The following is a 26,489-nucleotide window of genomic DNA, read 5'->3' on the forward strand; positions in this document are numbered from 1 at the left end:
TGGAGAATGGCTGAAATATTGATGGCTGGAAAGATCTTGTTAGTGTGAGTTGTGAGGGGAGTATACTGCTATGTTAGTTAATAAGTGATGGATCAGGGATCCCATAAAGGGATCTGCCAGGTGGGCTGAGCCTCCTGTGCTGCAGAACCAGCAGGACTGGAGTCTGGGGCTGAAAAGCAGTTTCGGGTTCGGGCGACTGTCTCCTGTAGTTTGGCATAAACAGGGTCCAGAGGACGTCCAGTTTTCGTGCATGGTCTCAGCCCGACCTCAGTAAGAAATACCCCCACCCCTCCCGAAGACGCCGGCCCCGGAACTGGCTGGAGGCCCACCCTCGGTTGCCAGCTGTTCTCTGCAGCTCGAACCCGGAGACAGTCCCACGCGGGCCTTCTGCACGGAGCGGGGCCTTGGGCTCCCCTGACCACTTTTCTTATTCTCCTCCCAAGTCCCCAAGAGCGCAGCCGACATGAAGGAAGGTCTGGGGAACATCTCCCTGCTTCTTTGGGGGGGGCTGCAGCGGGGGCTGCGACGCTGCTGCTAAGCAAATTCGGAGATTCTGTGGATCTGTGCAGACAGGTCGGGACGCTCTCAGCGCGCGGAGAAGATCTGTGCAAACATCACCCGACTGTACGAAGAGGCATGCGAGAGGAGGCAGCCCATGGTGCATCTTGGACGGCTGGGGAAATGTGTCGGCACTCGTGAGGGGACGGCTAGGAAGATGCGGCCGGAAGCGAGCAGGTCTGGGGCAGGCAGAGCAGGGTCCCTGCCCGGAGCCCGTGGGCAGCTGGTGGGTATCCCCGCGCCCCGGGGCGCCGGCCCGCTCCCCTCCCGCAGGGAGCGCGTTCTTCAGGCCCCCTTGAGGCACGTCCTGGCCCTGCTGCTGCTGGTCTCCATCAAGCAAGTAAGAGCAGTTGTTGTTATTATTATCAGTTGTGCTTATTTTCTGATTATCGAAGCAATTTGGGCCTCTTTTAGGCAATCTGGAAAATATAAAGAAAGTATTCAGAAAATAATGATCAAGCATAATCCTAGCATTTAGAGGGAATCCCTGTTAATATTTTGGCATATTTTCCTCAAATCCTTTTTCTATGCATGTTTTTTTTTTTTTTTTTTTTTTACACAGCTGAAATTATGCAACAGACATTTTGTGTCCTGGTTTCCCCCTTTACATCACATTATAAGCTTTTTCCCATGTCAGCCTGGAGTCTGCAAATATTTTAAATTGTTGCAAATATCTTCCTCTATGTTTTTATGATTTTCTCAGGTTTGGACATTTAGGTAGACTAGCTAGTTCTTTTTTTTCTTTCTTTCTTTCTTTTCTTTCCTTTCCTTCTCACCTTTCTTTCTACTTATAAAAATATAGAATGCTCATCATTTAAGAAAACTAACACAAAAAAACATAAATACAAACTACAAAGCATTGTAATCCCATTCCTCAGAGATCACACTTATTCACAGTTCAGGACTGATACTTCTGGACTTTTTTTTTTTTACCATTTATTTATACATAATTTTTAAAATTATGGAATCTTACTATACATATTTTGTAACTTTTTTTCTTAACCAAATGCACAAATAATGCAGGCTAGTATTTTTATGGGGCACCAGGTCTGGTGCCAGGCACCTTCCTTGTATTATCTCATTTTCATAGTAGGCCTGAGAGGGAGTTTGACTTGTTAGGCCCATTTTACAGATGAGGAAACTGAGTCTCAGGGGGTCAAGTTACGTTTTTTTGTGTGTCAGAAAATGTAGAACAATAGCATGATGCGTAAGAACTTCAAGGACATATTATGGTGTATTTAACTCTCCCCAATAGTTGGGCATAGTTGCTGTATTGATACTGGGTCATGATTTGAAGGAATCTGAGTTCCACTTGTTTGAAAGCAGAAAGTGCCTTGAGGAAGGGCTTGGTTCCTTCTTTGGTGCATGTGCAGGATTAGCCTCTGTTTGGAGATACCCCTATTTTCTTTCCTGCCTCAGAATTCCAAATCTCTTCCAGGGAGAGCTGCAGAGCCAGATCACATCCAATTTTACCTTAACAGGCTTTCTTTGGTGCTAGTCTGGGATGAGGCAGAACCCCCTACCAAATTCTCTGCAGCCAAAGCCTCCCAGAGGCTTCCTTCAAGCCTTCATGGATTGTGGGTGGGAGACCAGCCAGTGACCTATTTCATGGAATTCTTGCTCTGGTGCCAGCCTCTCACCGAGAGACTGAGCATTTCCACCGGGCAGGGCCCCCCCCTCCACCACCCCAGCCTGCCTCTGCCCCCAGGGCTCCAGTCGTTGCTTCAATTCTCTGAATATGTCATGCTAGGGATCTAATTCTGTCTAGTTTTGTTAGCCATCCATCCATCGCCATGGAGCACTGCTGCCGTACTTTCCATTTTATTGTAAAAGGCTTCCACATACATCATCTTGCAAAAACTGTTACTGGCCAACGGTGCTGGACTCCTCTGCCTGATGTGGTCAAATGGCCAATTCCTGAGACACTGAGGTTTTAAAGAGAGAGTGAGTTTATTACTAGGTGTAAAACAGGACAGCAGATGGCCTAGTGGCCCAAAATCTGTCTCCCTGAGCTGCAGTAATTCTCAGAGGTTTATTAGAGAAAAAGATGGGCAGGGTTTAGGATAATGAGCACAGTGGCCCCAGATGATATAATTAGGGATGATCTAATATTGAGCATGCGCAGACTGATGATATGCTTAGACACAGAACATGCGTAAGAAAATGGTGCCCTAATATGATGGGTGTGATTTTTAATGCTATAATGAGGTATAGGTGACTTATAGGTTAAAGTCTAAGCTACTGCACATGTCAGATGGGCTCATTTTGATTAGATCCAGTCTTGGTTATCAAGATGACTTTGGACTTGGGGTGGATTAGTTCTGGGCTGACCCAAGACTGTTCATTCATAAACATTAGGGGCTGTCTTTAGCTGTTATAAGGCTGTCAAGTTGAAAAACTGGATAAATGGGTACAAGCGAAGGTTCGTCGTGAGGATTTTATGATCACGGGGCCCACAATAAAGTCTAAACAATCATTATCAGAGATTAAGACAGCTGGATTACAATTTGAAGACCTCAGGTATTTCCCTCTGGCCACTCTAGTATACCAGAAAGTAAAAAAGAATGTCTATATAATGATTCAGGAATCGAAATCATCCCTTAAACCCTGAATGCTTGGTTACCAAACTCCACACCAAGCCTCTGAGTAAAGTGCTATTATTGCTGAACCCATTTTACAGATGGGGAGGTTAAGATTCAGAGGGGTCAATGGATTGTCTGGTACTGTGGAGCTCATGAGCAGTGGGGCCGCTGGGTCTATCCAGGATGTTTAAAGTCCGGAGTCCTTTCTTCCAAAGCACCCCGTGGGAGCATTTGTACATCCCAGCAGAGACTCTGCAGAGCCTCACGCAGGCTTACCACGCCCACCACGCCACCTTTGGCCCTTTTGCTCTGGTATTTCCGTAGGCGATGACCCGCTCACTGACCATCTTCCCAGCCCCCCTACCCCTACCCCCCACCCTCTGTTTCCAGACCCTCTCCTCTCTGTCCTCCACCGTGTGTCTGTACAATCCTTGGTGACCTGCCTCTTGGTGCTCCATCTCTTCTTTCTCCTGATGTTTATTTTATACGGCTTTGCATAGACTCTCCTGATTTTTTTCTTATAGACGCTTTCCCTACATGGAATATAAATGACCGTGGTGTGTTTTCTGGCAGGAAGTATTCATAAAACTCACTTGATGAGAAATTCTCAGGGATCGTTTAGTTTTTAAATTCAACCCCGGAAATCGTGTTATTCCCTCCAGCCCCCCACCCCCCACCAAACTCACACGCACACACACAGGCACACACTTAATTAACAGTTGCTTGGCATTATACAGACTCTCTAAGATTATGTATTTGTGAAACTTTCATGCATTGTGGACAGAGTGTAAAATGATGCATATTAAAAAAATAAAAAATTTTGGCAAGGATAGACAGTTTGGCAGTATGTGATCAAAAACCTTTAAAAATGTCTATTTGACCCAGAAATTCCAATTGTAAGAATTTCTCCTAAGAAGATAACGATGTGCTTAAAAATTTAACTATGAGAATTTTCATCTCAGCATCATTTCTATCACCAAACATCTGAAAACAATAATGCTAGAGGAATTAAAAAAAAAAAAACACCAATATTACATTTATCCATAGACTATTATGTGACTGTTAAAATGGTGTTTTAGAAATATCTTTCTTGAGATGGCAGTGTTCACAATATATTTTCTGGTGAAAGAAGGTTGCAGAACTGATAAAGGAGAGAGGGAGGGAAGACAGAGGAGAGAGAAAAATAGAGGATGGAAGGAAGGAGGAAAGAAAGAGAAGGAAAGAAAAAGGGAGGGAGAGAAGGAAGGAAGGGAGAAAGGGTATTTGTGTACAGAGAAAAGAGTCTGGAAAGAGATATCAACTTCAGGGAATGAGATTGTAATTTCATCTTCTCCTGTTTTTGCTTATCTGCAATTTCTGTCTTACCTACAGTGAAACATAGCCCTCCCCTAACAAAGGAGAACAGAAGACTTAAAGTGAGTCAATAGAAGGTCCCCTGACCCCCGCTTCCTGCTTTCCCTTAATGTCTTCTCAGCCAGGTTTGGCTCTGTGTTGGTTGCCTGTGTAAGGGAAAAGGGATTGAGATCAAGCTGGTCTTTTCCACACATCTCCCTCCCTCTTTGCTTTGTCTGGGAATGGGCTGTGATTGAATCTGGAGCTTCCTCTTTAGTTTGTTGTGTCTTTAGGGCAAGCACCTGGGAAGACAGTCCACATTCAGTATTTTTGGTTTCTTTTCTCTGCTTTGACCAAGCCCCTTAGCCACAAGAAGGAGCAGAGGGTAAGGGGCTGTTGGCCCAGCCACACAGATGCTGCTTTTATCGTCTCTTCCTCACTCAGGAACCACTGAGGTTCTTTCCTGGGGTCATAAATTGCACTTTATCCCAGAATGAATCTTAACCTGATGACTTAATCTGATGACTTGGAGGATTCTGGAAGTTCATTGTTTAATTGTCAACTTTTCTGCTGAATTTGTAAAAACAATACCAGTTATGGTTGCAATAGAATGTTTATTTTTTTTTAAACAATGTATTAATATGTGCACATCTTACCTCTTGGGCCCTGACGCAGAAAGGGAAAGAGAGATGGTAGAGAATTGAAACTCTTTGGAAGCTGAAACTGAGAAAGAAATGGCAATGATGCATCATTCTTTTCATCATGGTACCCGAACCGTGTGCTAAGGTGTCGCTCCATGGTGCTGTGAGGTGGTTAAATTTTTAGAGGGAAGCACGGGTATACAAAACATCTGCCGGACACTGCATGAACTGCTGGCTTGAGGAGCTTCACAGTTTCAGCATCAGATGGCACCAGAAGCCTCTCAATGACGTCATAACCGTGCACGCCTGGGTGCTCTGCAATCGCTGCAATAAAAAGCAAGTGCTGCGGTTGCAAGGGTAGTTCAGTGGTAGAATTCTTGCCTGCCGTGCAGGCCACCCGGGTTGGATTCCCGGTCTATGCATTTCCCCAAAGACAAACAAATAAGTCAAACTAAAATGAACAAAAATTCAACCAATGGTACTGCAATAACAGGATACTCACATGGAAAAAATAACGAAATGTGACCCTGCTATACAACATTAAAAAAGAAAACATAAAAAGTAAGTGCTGCTGGAAAATCAGTGTGGCACAGGGAACGAAGATGGGGTGCCCAATCTGATTCTGAGGGTTAGAGGTGTGCAATGCCCCATAGGCACTAATTTATAAGACAAATTCACTTAGTTTTTTGCTCTACCTACTTACTAAATAGGACTTTCAAGCTTCCTTTTGGCCTGGGTGGAAGTGGTGAAAAAACTACAGATGCGCTAAGAGCTCTGTGAACTAAGAAATTTTGGGAAGTTATGGTTAAATATGATCCCATTGGCTTTTCTTCCAAAAATTGGCCATATGAGTCTCCAGTAAAGATGCAAGGGGGTCCCTCAGAGACTCCATCAGAGTGCCATAATTTGTGGAAAAGGAAGTGCTAGGGAGAGGAGAGAGAGGGTAGTTTGAACTAAATTACTCAGGAGCTGAAAACCAGCCACCCCTTGGGCTCATAGATGGCTTTTGCTTGGTAGGTAACATGTATGAGCATGTGTGTCTAATTAAATTTGAGTGCCTTAAAGTGGAACATCTCCCCAGTTTTCCACAGGCTTTTCTATTCCCTATTGTACATCTTTCCATCTTTATTCTTTTGAATATTAACCTGCCCCAAGACAGCACATGAGTTTGTTCCTCCTTGTAACAGGAGATAAAGCCCTAATGTCAACTGATTCATTTGGTGTTTTTAGTCCAGATCAGATGTTTAACTCTTCCTTCCTTCATTCCCTGTCAGTTCCCCATCCTGTATCCTATAATGGTGCCTTGGCTTCTTTAGATGTAAAGTGAGGGAAAATCCTCCTTCCCTGTGGGATGGTGAGGGAGATGGATGAGTAAACTACTGAGGACAGTACAGGGAGATAAGTCTTTGGAATCCAGAATCCAGGAGCCATCATATGTAGGGGCCAAAGGGCACCAAGAAGGGGGGTTACTGGCTTGGGACTTTGGGGAGTGAGGTGGTCAAGAAGGACTTCCCAGGAGTCAGTGAAGTTGAATTGGGCATTGAAGGATGACCAGGAGTTAACCAGGTGAAAAAGGATGGAAGGAGGGCCGATGGGAAATGCAAAGGTGTGAAGTTATGAAAGAGCATAACTGGTATGGAGGGATTTGGGATAGCGATGACTGAGTTGTTAAATCTTGAGTCTATGGGCCATAAGAAGGAGCCATTAAGCAGCAAAGTCCCATGCTCAGGCCTGCCCTCTGGACCTCTCACTCTGGAGCAGTATGGAGAGTGGATGGTGGGGTCAGACCAGAGGCGCAGGAAACGGGAGGCAGGGTAGGACAGAAGAGAAGTGTAGGAGGTGGGGTTCCATGTGTGGTGCCAGGGAGGGAGGAATTGAGGACAGCTCCCAGTTTCTGAGGCAGGGCCCGTGGTGCTGAGGACTGAGCCTGTTTGGAAAAGATGATGGTCGGGCAACCACGTCACTTGACTTTGCGTTCCGGTCGATTATGTCATTGTTGTATCTTCTCTCACAGCTTCTAAGTCCTTTACAGCAGGGACTATGTCTGGTTTGTCTTTGGATCTTCTTTAATTCCTCCTTAACCAGCTGGCCAGGTATACATTGGCAAATCTATAAAGATGACTAATTTGAAGAATATAAGATAGAGTCCTTTTGGTACTTTAACAACAATGAAATAAGTGGTATATATATACCACAGTGGTTGAGAGGTACCCAATGTTTCCCAGATCGGAAAGTTTAATAGTTCCGTTTTTTTTTCCTTTGAACCCTCAAGGGGTTCTACCAATACTTTTTGATTATCAGCCCACCGTTGTCTGAGATGCATTTGGATATTTCATCAAGCTATATTGAATTACAAGGCCTCATTCCTGTTCTGGACTCCAGGAGTTTGGGTTGTTTAAATGAGCTATCCGGACAGGTTGATTTAGATTGTGTGTTGCAGAAAATTTAGGTTCTAGACATAATAAACCTCTCTGCCTTTGGTCTTATACCATAGGTGAAGGTCTAGAGTACATACGATATCATCTCTTACTCTGTGTTTTGGTTTACCAGCCAGATTAGCTTTGTTTTTGTCTCCAGTTGAGGCCTGATCTCATTTTTGGTTAACTGTTGTGATGTATATTCATGCTCACTTTCAGGACGGTGGCACTCCATTTCTGGGTCTTAGGTGTCACAAAGTTACTCAGAGTTCCAGGGAAATACCTCTGGATACACTTATGGCTCAGTGTCTCAGAATCTAGAAATACTCTTACAACGTCAGACTAAGTGTGGCTGCTAAAAGGGCTTACAATCTAGGCTCCCATTTTCTTAGAAGTATTTTCTGAAAGAGACCGTATTCTTTTGTTTCTGAATTATTTTGCACAACACCTCGTCACTAAGGTTTATTCAGTTTATTGCATGCCTCACGACGTCCTTCCTTTTGGTAGCTGCACCATACTCCACCACATAAATATCACAGTTCGCCATTCTGCTTCTCAGTCACTGTACCCTTCAGCTCTCTCCATCTAGTGGACATCATGGATAATGTTCGTATATATATATTGTTTGGGGGTACATGACCTGGGAAAATATGTATTTTTAAGAAGGACTATAAGATGCCAAAGAAATTCTATTCTTGGTGCAGGCCATTAGGGGTACTTCAGTGGGAGGTTTGAGAGTCATGGTGTTAGGTCACTTCTGTATTTTCAGCTGTCTAGGGGGTCACCGTGCTTTTTGTCTGCTCAGGTTACAGGATCTCTCTTTGAGGAGACAACTCGGAAGTGGGCTCAATACAAAGAGATGTGTCTGAGAGAGTTACTCAAGCAACCTTCCGGTAAGCACATGTATTAGTTATTTATGGCTGTATATCAAATTGCTTTTAAACGTAGGGACTTAAAATAAGAATAACCACTCATTACCCCTCACAGTTTCCGTGGGTCAGGCATTGCGACACGGCCTGTTGGGGGGTGGGTTGTTTTCTGTTCTGTAACATCTGGGGCTTCAGCTGGAAGACTTGGAGCCTGGAGGCTCACTCACATGTCTGCCAGTCGATGCTGTCAGCTGAGGGTCCATGGGGACCTGTGTCCAGAACTCTGTCACACAGCCTCTCCCTGGGGTCTGGGCTTCCTCCCAGCATGGTGGCTGGGTTCCCAAGGCAAGCTCCACCAGATGCCATATTGTCTTCTATGACCTAGCCTTGGAAGTCACACCGTGTCCCTTCTGCCATGTTCGGTAGGTGAAACAGTTACAGAGTTCTGCCCAGGTTCAAGAGGAGGGAACATTGACTCCCCGCCTCTCATTGTAAAAAGCAGGTGAGAAGGGACATATATTGGTGCCGCCATCTTTAATAAAAATCAGTTCATCACAGCATACTCATCTCCTAATGATAGGACATGAATAGCTGTCGTGGATTAACATGGGAATCTGTCGGGCTGGGGAGGGGTCCCCAGTCTCTTGGGGCATACTAATATTTCTCTTGCCCGAGTCTGCACTAAGAAGAAAAGCACCCTTGGTCCATTGGCTCTAAGCACTGGGGACTTGGATAAAAGCTCCCTCTTCTTTCTCCCAGATCATTTCATTCAGGGCCTTGGAGGGGGCTGGAAACTACAAACAGTCCCTCCCTTTTCCTGACCTGAAGGTATCCCCAGGCTTCAAGCCTTACCCCAGTCCCTCTAAAGAGCCCTTTGGCCCAGAGAGGTGACAATCAAGGCTGATATCAGATATAAGAACCACCTTCCAATTTGTGTCCTGAGGTCAAGGTAGAGCAGGTCTCCATCTGAGAAGGTAGTTAGCAGCTCATAACCAAGTTGTGCCAGCTGAGCGTCGGCCTCACGAGGACTGTGCCCTTGACCAGCTCATAGTCGAGCAGATCTGTACTTCTAGGAGCTGGGATGCTGTTAAACTGGCTGATCCCCCCGGGTGGGCCCCGAGTTCTAGACTAATAGGGAGCAGATGGCAGGAATGGTGCTTACTTCCCAGGAGTTGGGACCCCACCTGAAACAATCCCTTCATTTGATTCCTGGAGGTCTGTAAGGCTGGGTCTTCTATCTGTAGCTTCCCCATGCCAAGCTCTGGGGCATAAAACCTCCCCTGAGCACGAGATGTTCTGAATATTTCACAACCATTGGATCTGTCTTCAAAGGGAGAAATATGACCGGGTACTGCTTGTGTTGGATATACTTGTTCATGAACCCCAGTTCTACTGACTGCCGTGGAACCACTAGTTAAACAGTGTATGTGTTTCACAGGGAAAAATTTTTCTAGGGTCTAATTGTGGAAGGTTTGATAATTATTTAGTTAACTATGGAACATAAGGCAACTGGCTGCACCTTCACAAGTACTCCTGACCCTGAGTTTCTGTGAAAGTTTAGTTCATATAAAATAAACCAAGATCAGTATGACATGTAGTTTGACATAACTGGCCGGACCACTGTCAGAGGTCAAGTTGGGTAGACCAAGCCACAATGTTTGCGGTTGCCTTAAGTATTCCTGTCCTCTCTGCATCATCCCTCATCCCTGACCTGCCTGTAGGGCAGGTCGTCCTGCTGGCCCCTGCACAGGTGACATGGGCTTCCGACACCCAGGGGACAGTCTTTGTGGTCCATGGGGGTGGGGGGAGTCCATGCTCAAAAAACCGGTTCATTTGGGCCACTGTTCTCTCCACAGGCGTATTCTGTAACGGGACATTTGATAAGTATGTATGCTGGCCTCATTCCTCTCCAGGAAATGTCTCCGTTCCCTGCCCTTTCTACTTACCTCATTGGCGCAAAGGTAACTGGTTTTGTTCTACCAATTTCTGGCTGTTTCTTTAAAGGCTGGTCCCTCCTGGGGAGAATAGAAAGGAAATGGTTAGAGAGAGAGCTCCAACAAGGTACTTTTCTCAGGTCCCCCTTCTATACTCTCAGTAAACTCTCTCCTTTTGGCTTTCCAAAATTCTCTTATTCCTGAATGTTCCATATGCAATAGCTCTCTTTGCTGTGAAGATTGTAGAGCCCAGTCCTCTCTACCACAAAATTTGACTACAGCAAGCGTGAGAATTATCAGAGGGGAAGGAGGTAGAGGAGAATGATTGGGGTGCTCAAACCCCCATAAGTTTGGATATTTTAGATGAGAAGGAAGGACTTTAAAACTACTCTTGCATAAATATTGGAAGGAAGAGCCACTAAATTGGTGCTTTTAAGTCTCAGGGGGTTTGGACAGAGAATTTAGCCTCCTAACTTACCCAGATCCTGCCTTAAGGGAGCAAATGCTACTTAGGAGCCCAGAAGGACATCCCACCCCACCCCTCCCCAGCAGCTAGACCGCTTGCCTATTTTATTCTGGAAGGGGAGAGAAGTTATTACTGATGAAAACACTGTTGCCATTGGCCGGAAACCATGGCAGCTCTAAGAACAGGTAAAGTCATCTTCAGGACACATAAGCCATTGCCAAAGTATTAGACCCAACAGCAAAGTGAGAATGGGTTTCTAAGAAGGTAGTCTGATAGCATTTTGTATTTCGTCTCAGCCTAGTAAATCATCACATCAGCGCAACTTCAGTCTCAATTTTTCAAGTCTTCTAGTGCAGAGAAAGAGTTTGGAAAAGAAAATGCACTCCAGGGTGAGACAATGAGGGACTCCAGATGTTCCCTACAGGGAAAATAGAATGTGGTGCCAACGAATGGGGTTGGAGCAGCACATTTATAAACGTGAAGGGATGAAGAAGAATTCTTGTGAGATGAGAGAGGGGAGTGAGCAGTGCAGTCTGAGAAAGGAGAGAATCTACCGGTGAGAACGAGGAGTGATGGCTGATAGATGAGGCTGGAGCGTGACTGTGAAGGAATGTCTTATGCTGAGGATTTCAAACCTTCCCCTGTGGTCAGAAGTGATGTGGAGCCACTGAAAGCATGACGACACAGGAAGGACATATAGGATTTGTCATTTGGCACTGTGTGCCTGGAGGACCACAGGAATCTCAAGGGGCATCGGGGAGGTGGGCTTGGGAGCTGCTGCAGTGGCCCAGGAAAAGAGAGGAGGAGGCTCTGGACTCGGGCAGAAGCAAGGGGCAAGGTTAAAGAAGAATAGAAGTGGTAGAATGGTGAATTGTCATCAGATGGAGTGGAAAATGGAGGAGAGGCAAAAAAAAAAAACACCCTCCTCCTCTTATATTTCCATCTTAGTAACGCTCTCACATTCCACCTGGTTCCACTCACACACCCCTCAACTGGGTGGTGGCTAAGTTCCTGGGCTCCTGCTCCCCTCCACCACCCAGCAGCTGCCTCGGGGTGCTCCTCACCCTCCATCACTGCTTTCCTAGCCTCCTCACTGCTGCTCCTTCCCGCTTATCCTCCAGAGAGCTTCTGAGAATGCACAAGGGGTTGTGTCAGGCTTCCCTGACCTGGCCCCATTGCTTTCTTAGCGCCCGCTCTCACCTCCCCTTTCCCCTCCATTCCAGCCGAGCAAACAACGCCCAGGTCCTCACACCTCCCAATCCCTGCCTCACAGGCTCTGCCCTCCCTTTTCTGCCTGGGAACTCATCTTCAGTTCTTAGCTTGGACCTCTCATCCCTCCAGAAAACCCCTCTGACTTTTCCCATGGCTTCAATGGACCGGACGCTTCTTCGGCTTCAGGTGTATGAGCATAGTCTCCTCTCCTTGCATTTAGGATGCTCAGTGGTGCTTTTAAACTTGCGTGTGTCCTTCCCCTGCTAGACTTCAAGCTGTCTCTCCTTTGTCTTTGCGTCCCCAGCATAGAAGATTTGGTGGGCCTGGAGGTGCCCCACCAGCATCCCATGGCATCATCGACTCTCACTCATTCAACAAATATTTATTGCATACCTACTAGGTGCCAGGCATTGTTTTAAGGATAAGGATACATTAATAACCAAAACAATAAAATCCCTGTCCTTGTAGGGCTTACATTCTAGTAGGGGAGGCAGGCAATAATCTACTGACATCATATATACATTAAGTTTAGAGTGTGTTTGAGAGGGATATATTTAAAGAAAAAATAAAGTGAGGGTAAGGAGATGGGAGTTTTGGAGTGGCGGAAGGGAGTTGCAGCTGTAAATGGGGTGGTCAGAGTAGGCCTCGGTGATGAGTTGACATTTTGGGGAAGACTCTCAGGAGGTGGAGGATTGAGCCAGCAGAAGAGGAGTGCTGAGGAGTGGTGTGATGTGACTGGCATTATCTTCAGGTCACCCTGACTCCAGGGTTAACCCAGAGCCTGGGGGGTGGGGGGTGGGGGGCAGTACGCAGCAAGAGTGCCAAAGGGGCTTGCAGGGATCCAGGTGAGACCCGAGGGTGTTTCTGATAAGGGTGGTAACAGGGTGACTAGCGATGGTCAGATTCTGGATATATATTCATGGATGGACCATGAAGGGCAGGAGAGAGAATAAAGCAAGGATGTCACAAGGTTAGGGGCCTGGGGAACTGGCAGGATGGGCGGTGGGGGTGGTGGAAATCTGTGGGGGAGCAGGTGGTAGAAGAAGATGACAAGGTGGTTTGTGGGTGCGGTTTGGAGGTCACTGAGACACCCTAGCAGAGCTGTCTGTCAGGTGGGCAGTGAAGGTGCAAGATGGTCACTCATTAATCAAATTCAGCAGAATCTTTACACTGGCTCACTCGGTGCAAGTTCAGGGCTGAGAAGTTCCAGCAAATTTCCATTTCTCATTTGCAAGTCCAGTCCCTGGCCCTCCAGATGAGGAAGGACTTCCGGCATTGATGGGACTGATCGTGAGAATGGTCAGCGGGCGGCAGACAGCTTTGCTCATTGCTGGTGCCTGTCATTTCATCCTCCCCACAACCATGGAGGGGCCAATAAATAAATAGGGTTAACAATAACCATTATTATTTTTTTTAACTTTTTTTATTGTATGGTATAACATATACAAAGCAAAGAAATAAAAAAGCACTAGTTTTCAAAGCACTCTTCAACAAGTGGTTACAGGACAGATCCCAGAGTTTGTCATGGGCTACCATACGATCCTCTCATATTTTTCCCTCTAGCTGCTCCAGAATATAGGAGGCTAGCGGGCTTAAATACTTTATCATCAGAATCAACTTTTTTTTCCCTTCAGTAACCATTATTATTGCCTTTCCTATCTGAGGAAGAAACCGGAAGGTGTGCCAAGGCCAAGGTCCCACAGGAGAGCAGGGTTTTCTTCATCATCTTGGCATTTGTGCATCGGAGAGAGGTGCCCCTGAGCAAGTGACAGGACCAAAGGCTGGGGGTCTCACAGCTGGGCTGTGCCCTGGAGCCATGATAACATCCCTGTGTCACCCGGGGCTGTTCTGACTCCAAGACTTTGAGTAAACACAGCAGACATTAGCGGATCACGGTTTGTTAACAAACTCTAGAGGCCTCTATGTTTTTCTCCTCCTCCGAAATAAACAGAAGAAATTCTAATGAACCCCTGAAAGGGAAATGAAAACCTTTTCCCCTGGGATTTTCCACAGCTCGGCGGTGAGGGTGAGGCCTTGGGACGTGCTCTGAGCACAGGCTGAGTGTCCTGACCTTTCCTCTAGAACTCTGTTTACTTTCAGAGAGCTCAGGAAGGGCCCACAGACACTGCTTGGCTCGGGGCACTTGGCAGACGATGGAGAACTCCACGCGTATCTGGCAGGATGACTCCGAATGTTCCAAGAACCACAGCTCCAAACAAAATGTGAGTCTGCTCAGCTCGACCCTAAGGCACCTGGGGCTCAAACCACCTTCCGTCAAGGCACTGGGTGGCTGGACGGCCAGCCACAAAGAGACTTTCCCCAGCCTGTCTGCCCCAGATTTGGCAGGAGAAGGTCCAGGGTCCCACAAAGCGGCAGCCTCTGTGTTCTAGTTTGCTAGCTGCCAGAATGTGATATGCCAGAAATGGAACGGCTTTTAAAAAGGGAGAATTTATTAAGTTGCACCTTTACAATTCTAAGGCCGTGAAAATGTCCAAATTAAAGCCAGGCTATAGAAATGTCCAATCTAAGGCATCCAGGGAAAGATACCTTGGTTCCAGAAGGCCAATGACATACAGGGTTTCTTTCTCAACTGGAAAGGCACATGGTGAACATGGCGACATCCGTTAGCCTTCTCTCCAGGCTTCTTGTTTCCTGAAGCTCCCCTAGGGACATTTTCCTTCTTCATCTCCAAAGGTCTCTGGCTGTATGGGCTCTTGTGGCTGTTGAGAAATGTGTCCTGTTTTAAAGGATTCCAGTAAACTGATCAAGACCCACTTGGAATGGGTGGAGTCACATCTCCCTCTAATCAAAGGTTAATAACCACAATCGAGTACATCACATCTCCATGGAGATAATCTAATCAAGTCTCCAACCTACAGTGCTGGATAGGGATTAAAAGAAACAGCTGCCTCCCCAAGATGGATCAGGATGAAAACATGGCTTTTCTAGGGTATATGATCCTTTCAAACCAGCACGCTCTGTGATGGCCCATGAATGTCTTCTTCCGCTGGGGAAGATATGAAATCCCAAGGGGAGTCAGCCTTTCGGCCTCCTGAAAGTTAGTATGTGAGATCCAGGAGATAGAATAGACAGGCAAATTTATAGCATGCTTACTATGCATGAGGTTTTCTCCTAAGCATTTATACTTGCTGTTCCCTGTGCCTGGAATGCCTTTCCAGATTCCTTCTTGGTGGTTGGCTCCTTCTCATCATTCGGGTTCAAATGCCTCCTTCTCAGGAACATGGCCACCAATCACTTTCTAGCCTCCTGATCACTTTTTTTTTTTTTCCCATGGGCAGGCACCGGGAATCGAACCTGGGTCCTCAGCCACGGTGGCCCGCCCTCCTGACCACTTTTAACCCCCATACCACACCAGCACCACCAGTTAGTCCCTTTAAAACACATGCTATCCTCTGAAATCCCCATGTTGTTTGCCTACTTGTTATCTGTCCCTCTCATTAGCATGTAGATTCAGGGAGAGCAGGACATTTGCTTTGAGAGAGGCAACCCAGAACTGGAGTTACCAGCCCAGGCTCTAGGGTCAGACAGTGCAACTTCATGTCCCAGCTCCTTCACCTAGGATCTGAGCAAGCCACCTCACATCTCCCTGCCTCAGTTTCCTCATCCATTGTGTGGGTATTGTATTTGCTATTTGTGATTGTTGCAAAGATTTAAAGGGCTGATAGATATAAAATGCTTAGGAGAAAACCTCATGCATAGTAAGCATGCTATAAATTTGCCTGTCTATTCTGTCTCCTGGATCTCACATACTAACTGGCACATCATAGCTGCTCAGTAAATGTTGGTTGGATGAATGCACCCATTTATGTTTCGGACCTCTCTCTAGGTGTTTCCAGGACCCAGCTCTGCAGTCCCTGCCCAGTCACTGCTTGCTCTTTCCCCCTTTCTACTTGTCTCTTGCTCTCCTCCCTAAAGATATCCTGTTTGTTCCATTCTTGCCAACCTTCCCTCAACGTGGAGGGCTGCATGGAACAGAGGAAGGAAAGGCATTTGGGTATCAGATGGACATCTAGGACCAAATCATGGTTGCTTTCATTCAGACAGGCCACAAACATTAATGGAGCACCTAGTGTATGCATTTTGTACCAGGACACTGCTGAGACACGGAAGCTTCTTTCAAGGAGCTTAGTGTCTCACTGGGCACAGAGGCAAGTGGACAGAGCAGTGTGGAAACCTCTGTGACAGTAGACCTATAGGATGCTGTGGATGCACCGAGAGGGGAAACAGCTTCAGACTCTGGGGTTCAGAGAAGGCTTCTCAAAGGAAGCAGCATCCTCACTGAGCCCAGAGGGGTGAGATGGAGGTAGCTGTGGGAAGAGTGAGAGCAAGAACCTTCCTGGTTCAAGCATGTCAGAAGTCTAAATGCATGGCACTCTGGGGCAACTTTAAGTTGTGGGGTGGACACTCGGTAGGAGAACCCGTGCTGGTGGAGATTTAGGGAGGGCGCAGGCAGATGAGGGGCAGTGAGGACAGTTTCCCGAATCATTTGCACCTTCGAGTAGCAGGGTGACATAACTCAGAGTAGGCTTTGAAGGGTCTGTGCTGGCAAGTTGGAGAGCCAAAGGCTGGAGGCAGGAGATGAGGTAGGAGCCATTGCAGTAACGCAGCCCAGATAAAAGGAGAATGCTAGAGGAGGAAAGATGGATTCGCAGGTTAGTGAAGAGAAAAATGGCAGGAACAGGTGCTGGAGGTGAAGGAAAGGGTAAGCATCAAGGAGATCAAAGTTTCTGGCTTGGGCTGCTGGGTAGATCTGAGATACCCTTTGAGCCCCACCAGGTTCTAAATATCTCCCTGCCAATTCTTTGTCCTAACTTGAGCCTGCAAACTGCCCCACCCCCTCCAGTTGTGTCTAACTTCCTTTCAAAGTTTAGTTGGAGTTTAATTTCTTTAGCTTTCTTAAGCCATTGTAATGTTTTCCATCAACCACTTAAAGGTATTTTAGTAGTTTAAAGCCTGGGGACGGAGGAAGGTGAAGTGTTCAGCTCTAAACACACTGTTGGTGTGGCTTGAGCCACATGGCCTCTCTCCAAGCCCCCATGCAGTGGGGTTGATAATGCCAACACTGCCCGCTTGATGTGAGGCTTTAGATTGGCAAAGCAATGTAGAGTGATGACCCCTGCCCTGATACTCAGAGTGTCTTCTCTGGTTCCCTAAAGGGAAATTCTCCTTTCCCTCCTTAGACTGACCCCGAGCTGTAATCCAGCCCATTGGTGGGACCAGAATCACAGTGTCCTTGTCAGTGGGAGGCTTTTGGCTTGGCAAGAATTCTGTGTCCCATGCAATTTTGCTGTGTGACAAATCACACTTCTTAAGTGTATCCAAATGTCATCCGGGGCTGGGGTGGGTTGGGCTTGGCCCATCTCAAGAGTTTGACATTCATCATGGCATTAAATCATCCTAGCCGCGTGCCTTGAGTTGGGCAAATTGGACCTATTCTTATCTTCCTTTGGGGACTGTGAGCCCCTTGATGACAGTGACCACGTGGTGGTCACAGCTGAATATCCCCTGGCCCCCAGCCCTGGCCCAATACGGGGATGGACCACAGCCTTTATGTGCAGTGGGGGCCCTTCATAAATCATAAATGAATGGTTCACAAATTCTGATTCACCCGGTCTGTGGTGGGGTCTGGGCATCAGAGCTGGTTCCAGGGCTCCCCAGGTGATGCTAACATACAGCTCAGGGCCAAGGTTGAGAACCGAGGAGGTTAGGTTAACTGGGAGATTTACCAGCAGTTGTGAGTCATGGGGTTACTGCCCCTGGGTTTAGACCTGCAGCAGCCCCACCCACCCTCAGCAGACCGGGCAGCAGAGCAGGATTAGAAAATGGCACTTTCCAAGACAGCAAGTTCAAGCTTCCTCTCTTTAATTAAGTCAGGACCAAGGTATCATTCCCTCACCTCTGCAAATGGCCATATTTCCAAGAATTCAAATACTTAAAAAGCAAAACCAAACCAAACCACTTCTGGCTATGTTTACCTGTGTTTCTAGTAGAGGGTTGAAATTTTGCCCCAAAAAGGCCAGTGTTAGTAAATCTTTGCCCTTCAGAGTTTTGGCAAACAAAGTATGTTATTCCAATATCAAGATCTGGGGTTCCTTATGCTTGTTCAGTGGTCCTTTTTGAGGAGACTGTGTATGTGTGCATTAGCAAGTATGTTTAGATTCCTTGCTGCAGAATTGTGTCTAGTGGTATAGAAATAAACTGTTATCTTGCCTTACTTCAAGCTGTTTTTTCTTTTGCTCTTAAAGCAAGTGCTTTCTATTCTCCAATCCAGAATTTGACATTTATGGCAATTGAGATATATATATATATATATATAACATTTGTTTAATATGTGTGATTTTAATGATGTTTTAATTTTGAGCACAATTTACAACATATATCAATGGGTATATATGTAAATTTTCCCAACATTTTATTTTGAAATTTCCAAACCTGCAGAAATGTTGAAAGAGTAATAGTATCGAAGCCCATTTGGCCTTTATCTAGCTTCAAAGTTTAACAGCTTGCTGCACTTGCATCCTCTGTCTTTTCTGATATATTTGAAAATAGAGCGCAGATGTCATGAGATTTAATCCCTAACTGTTCATCAGATACATTCTAAGATTGAAGACATCATCTCACATAACTATAATACCATTATCCCAGTGAAGTAAAATTAACAGTAATTCCATCCTGTCATTTAATGTTTCATTCATACTCAAATTTTTCCAGTTTCCTCCCAGATTTTTTATAGTTCTGCTTCCCTGAACTAAGATCTATTCTAGGTGCAAATACTGCATTTAGTTTTATATCGCTTTAGTATCTTGTCATCTAAAACAGTCCCCCCTCCACACATTCTTTTATCCCCCTTGATATTGACCCCTTTTTTGGTGAAAAATTGCGTTTGAAACACACCTTACCCTTTAATACATATGAACAATATTCTGAAGTGTCAACGGTATTCAAAATATTTTACAAAGTGAATTTTGAAATTGATATACCATTTGTTTTTCTCTCTCATTGATAAAAACTATAAAGAACATGCTGTAAAGTGAATGCAAGCTTAGCTGTAAAAAACGTGCAAACCATTTGAGTTTTTTCCCTTTATTAGAGAAGCTGTGGGTGTTACAGAACAATCCTGAATAACTACAGGATTCCTACATGCCACCCTCTTAGAACACCTGGCACTGGTGTGGAACATGACGTTTGTTGGCTTTTTGAAGAGGCCAAAAGAGGTTTTTTTTTGGTAGAATGTCCCACAATCCGGGTTTGTCTGAATGTTTCCTTTGATTGTCATTAAACTCGCTCCTCTACCCTCTGCCTTTCCTGGAAACTGGAAGTTAGGTGTAGAGGCTGAATGGGTTTCAAATAATCTTTCCGGATAGTGTTTTCCTTGTAAGTGTCACACCAGGAGACCAAAATGTCAGGTGTTACACTATGATGATGTTAAGCTTGATCTCTCTGGGCTAAGGTAGATTCCTCCTTTTTCATTCGGTAAGTAATGGGAGGGGTGATGCTTTGGTACCATGTGTTTATCTTGTTCCCTAACACACTTTCACCAGCAAACATTCATTGAGGATTCTCCTCAAGTCAATAGAAAATGGAAATTTTCAAATTCTATCATTCCTTTTACACTTATTAGGGGACATTCTTCTGTTAAAGAAGACCTGCCCTCCACCCACCCCAACCCTCATGATGGCTTATCACTATGGACTTATAGGTTGTTTTACTCTATATATTCCATATATTCCACTGTGGTGTCCTTTTATTATAGCTCCATTAATCTTTGAATATTCCTTAGTTTCTGGCACAATAAGATGGTCCAGGATCATGTTGTACTTTACTTCTCCGGGCCTGGAATCAACTATTTCTTTAAGGAGTTCTGGGTTCTTTAAGGGGCATTAGAAACCAAAATCTAAGTACTGGATGTGCGCATTGCTACTGGTGCTGGTTAAAATTAAGCCCTCAAAAAGATAATTCTGATTCAAATATACCATTGTAGGATTTTTGCTTACCTTCTGTTACTTTGTATTTATCTTTTTTCTTTCAATGAAAATCTTGCTTCCTAATAACATTAACGTATTTACTTATTTACCTTTGCATATAGTACATATCAAATAGTCTTAAAATTACAACACTAAAATTACCACTAACCATATAATATACCCAGTAAAATTAAAGCTTTTAGGTCCTTCCTTATAATATATCCTACTAATAATGTAAAATTATTCAAATTTTTTTCAAAATGATCTTCTTTATATAGTTATGTTAATCTGTTTGAAATAGTTTGGTTCATTTGTTTGTTAGTATTAACTTTTAGGATTTGCCTTTTCCGTCCTTTTCTCTTTAATTTTATTTTTTAATACATAAAACATTGACAGTGTATGAAAGGTAAAATTATGCAGATGCTATACTCAGAGAATTCTGCTCCCATTCCTTTCTCCTCCATCCTGCCCCTACCTGCCCCCTTCAAATAACCATTTTTTAATTAGTTTTGGATTCATCTTCTCTCTGTTTTTTTTTTTCTTTTTTTTCTCACTTCTTATTGAATTATAAAATGCACCCTGTGGTTCTTTTTGCAAAACTAGGCAAATTATGTAAATATTTTATTTCCCTATTTTTCTAACATCGCAGGTACTTAAAATATACGCTTTTGTGCATCCTGCTTTTTTCACTCACAAAGTACCCTGGAAATCGCTCCTTTTTGGTTCATAGAGACATTCCTCGTTTGTTTCTTGCAGTAGTATGGTACCTCACCTTGTGTGTGTCATAGCTTTGTCAGTCACTCTCCTATGGCCATTCGGGTTATTTCCAATATTTTGTTATTACTAATAAAGTCACAGAGAATAACAATGTGTGTGTATGCTGGATCATATTTGGGGAAACTTCTGAAAGATTTCTAGAATGGGATTGCTGAGTTCAAGGTAGATACATATATGATTTGAGTAAATATTGCCACATTTCCCTCCAGAAAACATTGCAACAATTTGCCCTCTGTCTTAGCTTGCCAGGGCTGCTATGTGAGACACCATGTACTGCTCTGCTTAAACAACAGGAATTCAGTCTCACAGTTTTGGAGGTTAGATGTCCAACATCAGAATATTGGCAGGACCTATTTTCACCCGAGTTTGTAGTTTTCTGGCCATCCTCTGTCCCGTGCTGATCTCTCTCCTTATGTCTGCTCCTCTGGCTTCCACTGACTGTGTTTCCTGTTTATGAGGTCTCCAGCCATATGGACAAAGACCCACTCTGATTTAATTTGCCCTCATTTAAATAGATCTTCAAACATCCTATCACAGATGAGTCCACACTTTAACTAGCATTATTTTCAAAAGCCCTATTTACAAATGAGTCCTGACCCACAGTTTTAGGATTTGAACTTGGCTCTTGAGGGGAACATGAGACCCCAGTACCCTCTCTGCAGCAGTGTATGGGAGAGTCTGTTTCCTCGGTGGGTGCATATTAGACCCTTGCTGTGAAGCATGTCATAAAGGATTTAAGTGACATTAGAGGTCCCTGTTGGTATTGGACGCAAGCTGAAGACTGTCAGGTGGCCCAGAGCCTCTATACTGAGGAGTATCCAGTTTTAGTAGACACCCTAATTAGGGGACAGTTGTAGGAGCTCTTCTAAAGAAGAGTAACCTAACAAACTGTAGCAGATACCATTGGTGCCCCACCCATTTCTGTTTCGCCTTACCGTAACCAATTCTGTACCGATTGCCTAACTTCTCACCACTAGTATGTGCATTTCTTTGCCAGTTCTCTGGTTTCTAGAGCCCATGTTGTTTGCTGAAAGGCAGGCCAGAAGGGCCAGGGAATTCCTGTCCCCAGGAGCAGCTCTCTACCAATGACGAGCAGAAACTGGTACTTAAACACCCCAGCTCCCTCCTTCTTGGGGTGGTTAACCCTTAGGCTCCAGAGCTCCCCCAGTGGGCTTAAGCCCTAGCTGCTCAAGTCTAAGTGACTTGATAAAGCATCCTTTATCTTCTTTGACTTCTCCCTTCCCCTACTGATGTTTTTGCCACTTTCCCTGTAAACTGCTTGCATTCCCATCCTCGTCTCAGGATCTGCTTCTGTGGAAACGCAACCTAAGACACAGGCAAACAAAAGTACAAGGATCTCTCCCTAATTTGTTTCTAGAGAGCATAAAAATATGCATAGATGTTTTTTTAAATATTATTTCAGAAACAAATAGTTAGATTATATAATTAAATGAATTGGTCTCATACCTCCAAAAAAAAAAAAAAGGGTCCTGATAGGCCACCTGAATCATCATTTTTCAAAAACCACACTGCTGTGTATATACAAACACAGAACACTTTTCTGATTTTGAGATTTTATAGTTTATCTGGAAGGCAAGGCCAATGCAAACAAACCATTAATGAATAATGTAATGAGTGCCCCAATATGTACAACAAACTACAAGTGCTTTGGGGGTTCAGAGGTGACAGAAGACAGAGAGAGATGCATGAAGGGCTTCTCATAAGAGGTAGGGTTTGTGTTTATCTCCTAATAATAAACAGGAAACAGCCCAAATGTCCATCAACAGAATGAATAAATAGTGATAGATCTGTACAGTGAAATAGTACTCAGCAATGAAAAGGAATAAACGATTAATATGTGCTACGACATACAGGAAGCTCAAAATGATTATTCTGTTATAAGCCAGGCCAAAGGAAAAAAAATTACTTATTAGATTCCATTTATGTAAAATTTTAGAAAATTCAAACTAATCTCTAATGACAGCAAATTGTCCAGTGGTTTTCTGGGCTCGGGGTGGGGGCGGAGGGAATGGGAGCAGTAAGGGGGGATGCGTCACAAAGGCTCATGAGAAAACTTTTGGGAGGTGATGGAAACACTCCTTATCATCACTGTGGTGGTGCTATCACCGGGATATTCATGTCAAAACTCACCACACTTTAAACTTTAAACATATGCAGCTTATTGCATATAACTTCAACAAAGCTGGGAAAAGAGTTATGCAGAGAAGTTGGAGATATAATTTTGCAGGTGGTAAGGATTTAGTGTGGATTCTTGAACAAATACCACTTAGATACATGATCTTGGCTGGGAGACACAGATGGGTTGAGTGGGATTGTGGAACTCCCCTGGAAAACCACATAGAATGATGCAGAATTTCCAGCTAATGTTCCTCTGCTCCCGGTCGGATCATCCTGGGACTTGGAGAAGATACCCCAGTATGTTCTACTGAGTCTTCTTCCAAGAGGTCATCTGCAAAAAGTCATTTTTAGGGAGGAGGCATTTGGAGAGAAATCTGGTCCCATCCTCCAGAAGGGAGGACCCCTAGACTTCAGGGACTGCACTCCCAGGAATAAATGTCCTGTGCTCATTCCCACGCCCCACCCCTCCTTCCTCCTGGGCACAATTCCTGTGTGATGAAATGACTGCCGGAGCATCAAGGCTGGGCTGTGGGCTCAGCCAAGGAGGGAGGACCCACCGTGGGCTCTGCTCCTGGAGACTCCTTGGCTACTGAGATAAACCAGCACACAGCCTAGGCTGCCCACCCTGGGCAATCAACAGAGATAGGCAAGGAGGGAGCTCAGGACATGTTGATGGACCAGGGCTTGGCCCAGTTTGTGCCTGGACCCTTGGTGGTCCTGGGCATGGAGCTCTGGAGTGGGACCACATTCCCTGACCTGGTGGTCATGACCTGTTCTTCCTCTGTGTTCAGATGAGTCATCATGGCTGGCTGTTGACCTTGCAACTGATGTACACCGTGGGGTACTCCCTCTCCCTTGGCTTCCTCTTCCTGGCTCTTGGGATCCTCCTGTTTCTCCGGTGAGTGGAACTCCTGCTGGCACAAGTTCCAGCGAGAACCACATCGTTGGCTCATTGGACTACCTTAGAAGGCATGGAAGATTGGACTGGATGACATCACAGCTCATCAGAGCTGGAAGGGGTGCTAGAGAGTCTGGAGTCCAGAAGAAGGGTTGATACAAGGGCACAGAAGGTCTGGGGAGAGGCATGGAGTCACCCCCAGGCCACAGAGCCAGCTGGCAGCACGGCCAGGACCCGAACCACGGACCCCTGAGTCTGTCTCTGTCTCTTTTGCGTTTGAGAGCCTCCCCTTGGTCCTGCCATGGCCTAGATCCCTAATCACACCATTCTCACCAGCAGGAGAGGTCTTGCTTTTACAGAAGAGGTTAACAAGCTTCCCGAAGACAAGCTAGCGAGCTGCAGAGCTGGGATTTTAATCCAGGTCCCTCTGGCCCTGATGAGCTATCCATTAGCCGAGTTCTTATGCCATACCAGCCAATGTACTAGGCACTTTTCATGCATTTAGTCATCTGATTCTTAGAGGAAACCTAGGAGGTGAGCATTGCCATCACCTCCATTTTATAGGTGAGTTAACTGAAATACAGAGAGATGAAGTGTCTTGCCCAAGACGAGACAGCTGGTAAGTGATGGATTCAGATTGTGACCAGGTCATCCACAGCCAGGTCACTTCCATTCCCTTGTACTGTCCTTCAGAATCCAAAGCCTCAGTGCATTTTACTATATCGTGGTTCTTAGAAATCACCCAGATGAGATACTTGTGGGTCCACTGAGGACTCTCTATGGCTGTCTCTTGGTTTTGGCCTTTTCAGTAACAAACATGAGCATCATGTGCTGGAGAAGTATTGGCAGATGCAGGGGGCTGGGATGGGACACTGGTCCTGCCTGCTGGCCTGGCCTCATCTGAACCCTCAATCCCAGGGTGGCCCCCCACCCCCACTCCATGGCTCCTGGAGCAGAGTCTCCATTATCTACCCCATTTGGAGAGGAATTCTTGGGCTATGGGGGAATTCTAGAGCCTGTGTCCCCTTTAGCTGTCCATAACACCTCCACTCACCTTCCCAAAGTTCCACTATCAAGCCAGGAGAAAAATTACTGCAGAAAGCAACTTCACCTCAGCCTGAGTTGACCAAGAATCCATTTGCCTCAGGTGCTGGGGAGTGGGAAACCCAGGCCCTGCTCTTATTCAGCTCCTGGTCTAGTTAGGGAGAAGGATGTGTAAAATGCAAGTTCTCCCTCAAGTTCCTTTTGAAAAAAAAATTTTTTTTTTTAAATAACTCTAAGCAAGGCAGGGCTGGATAGGTACTTCCCTAAAAGTATAGGTAGGGTTTTTGCAGTGAGAAAGATTCCTTCCAGCTGGAGAAGAAGGATGCACAGCTTCACGTCAGCCCATAGGATAAATAGGCTAAAGGGACTGCAGGTGGGTGAGGGAGAGGTAAGGAGAGCTGATATATTCTGGGCACTTGAGAAGTGTCAGGTATGGTGTGAGCAGCTTCCAAGCATTAACCGATTTAATTCACTGCAGCCTGAGGTGAGCATTCTCTCTCGGTCTCAGAGGTGGTAGGGCCTTAGAGACAGAGAGATATTTGGGCCTCAGTTTCTGGGTCTGAAGCTCAGCTTTACTCACTTCGTGGCTGTAGGGGTTGGACAGGGGACTTAACCCTTCGCCCCTCCCCCCCCCCACCGTTTGTAAAATCAGGATGATAATCTTACCCACTCATGGGGTCATCACAGGGAGTGAGGCCACCCCTAAATCATTCACGTGCAAGGCGTTGGGTGTAGGGCCTGGCAGGTGGGGTGTGTTCGTTGTCATTATCCCATTTTACAGATGAGGAAAAACGAGCCCCCAGCGGGAAGCTCTTTCCTTAACAATAGGTGCGCAGGTGCGTCGGGCACGCACCTGTTGGTCCCAGCCGTCCTTTCCTGAGGAAAGATACTGGGGTTTTCTCCCTGCACAGAAAACTCCACTGCACGCGCACCTATATCCACATGAACTTGTTTGCTTCTTTCATCCTGAGAGCGCTGGCTGTGCTGGTGAAGGACGCCATCACACGGAACTCTTACTCCAGGAGACCCGATGACGAGGATGGGTGGCTGTCCTACATGGCGGAGGTGACCCCGTCCCCCACCCCGCGGCTCAGCGCTGGGCGGCCGAGGGCGGGCGGGCAGGACCCGGGGGTGCAAGAGGGAAATGAAGGGTGGCAGAGACGCTCTGGTCATGGGGGCAGCTGGGGAGAAGAGGACGGGGGGCACCGGGAGCTACTCACTACTGAAGAGGTGCAGAGTTTCTCTCTGGTGTCATGAAAACTCCAAAGCCCCAAAGTGGGGGCTGGTGATGATGGTGGCCCAGCACTGGGAAGGTAATATCGCTCACGTCGGTGTGCAACGAAAAGTGGTTAAAGTGGGCAATTTTGTGTTAAGATATATGTTAACATATGGGAAACTAAACAAAAACGTGGAAAGAAGGGTTGTCACCTAAAGGAACTCAGAAGTGAAAGAGGTCACTGCAGCTGCTCTATTTCCTTGAGTGAGTGGGAAGGTTATTTTGTAAAGGAAGGGTTGGACCGGGTCAATGTTTTTTCTTTTTTATTATTATTTTTTCAAGCAGCAACCCTTTTTCCCATTGAAATCTATACCTTTTGAGATTGTTTTTTCTTTGTTCTGTCAAAGTGGTGTGGAGTT

The 26,489-nt window shown here is 45.6% G+C and overlaps 1 protein-coding gene across 1 annotated transcript in view; it reads left to right on the top strand.

Annotated features, from left to right (window-relative positions):
• Positions 1-211: 211 nt before the first annotated feature.
• Positions 212-26,489, top strand: part of GLP2R (glucagon like peptide 2 receptor) — a 70,687-nt gene continuing 44,409 nt past the window's right edge. The window contains exons 1-7 of the mRNA XM_077165965.1: positions 212-473; positions 570-898; positions 8,336-8,423; positions 10,256-10,360; positions 14,112-14,233; positions 23,704-23,810; positions 25,766-25,919. Of these exons, the coding sequence (XP_077022080.1) occupies positions 464-473; positions 570-898; positions 8,336-8,423; positions 10,256-10,360; positions 14,112-14,233; positions 23,704-23,810; positions 25,766-25,919 (915 nt within the window). The 5' untranslated portion in view covers positions 212-463. The remainder of the gene's footprint in view (positions 474-569; positions 899-8,335; positions 8,424-10,255; positions 10,361-14,111; positions 14,234-23,703; positions 23,811-25,765; positions 25,920-26,489) is intronic.

This window comes from Tamandua tetradactyla, chromosome 6 (genome assembly GCF_023851605.1).
Source record: "Tamandua tetradactyla isolate mTamTet1 chromosome 6, mTamTet1.pri, whole genome shotgun sequence".
Lineage (NCBI taxonomy): Eukaryota > Metazoa > Chordata > Mammalia > Pilosa > Myrmecophagidae > Tamandua > Tamandua tetradactyla.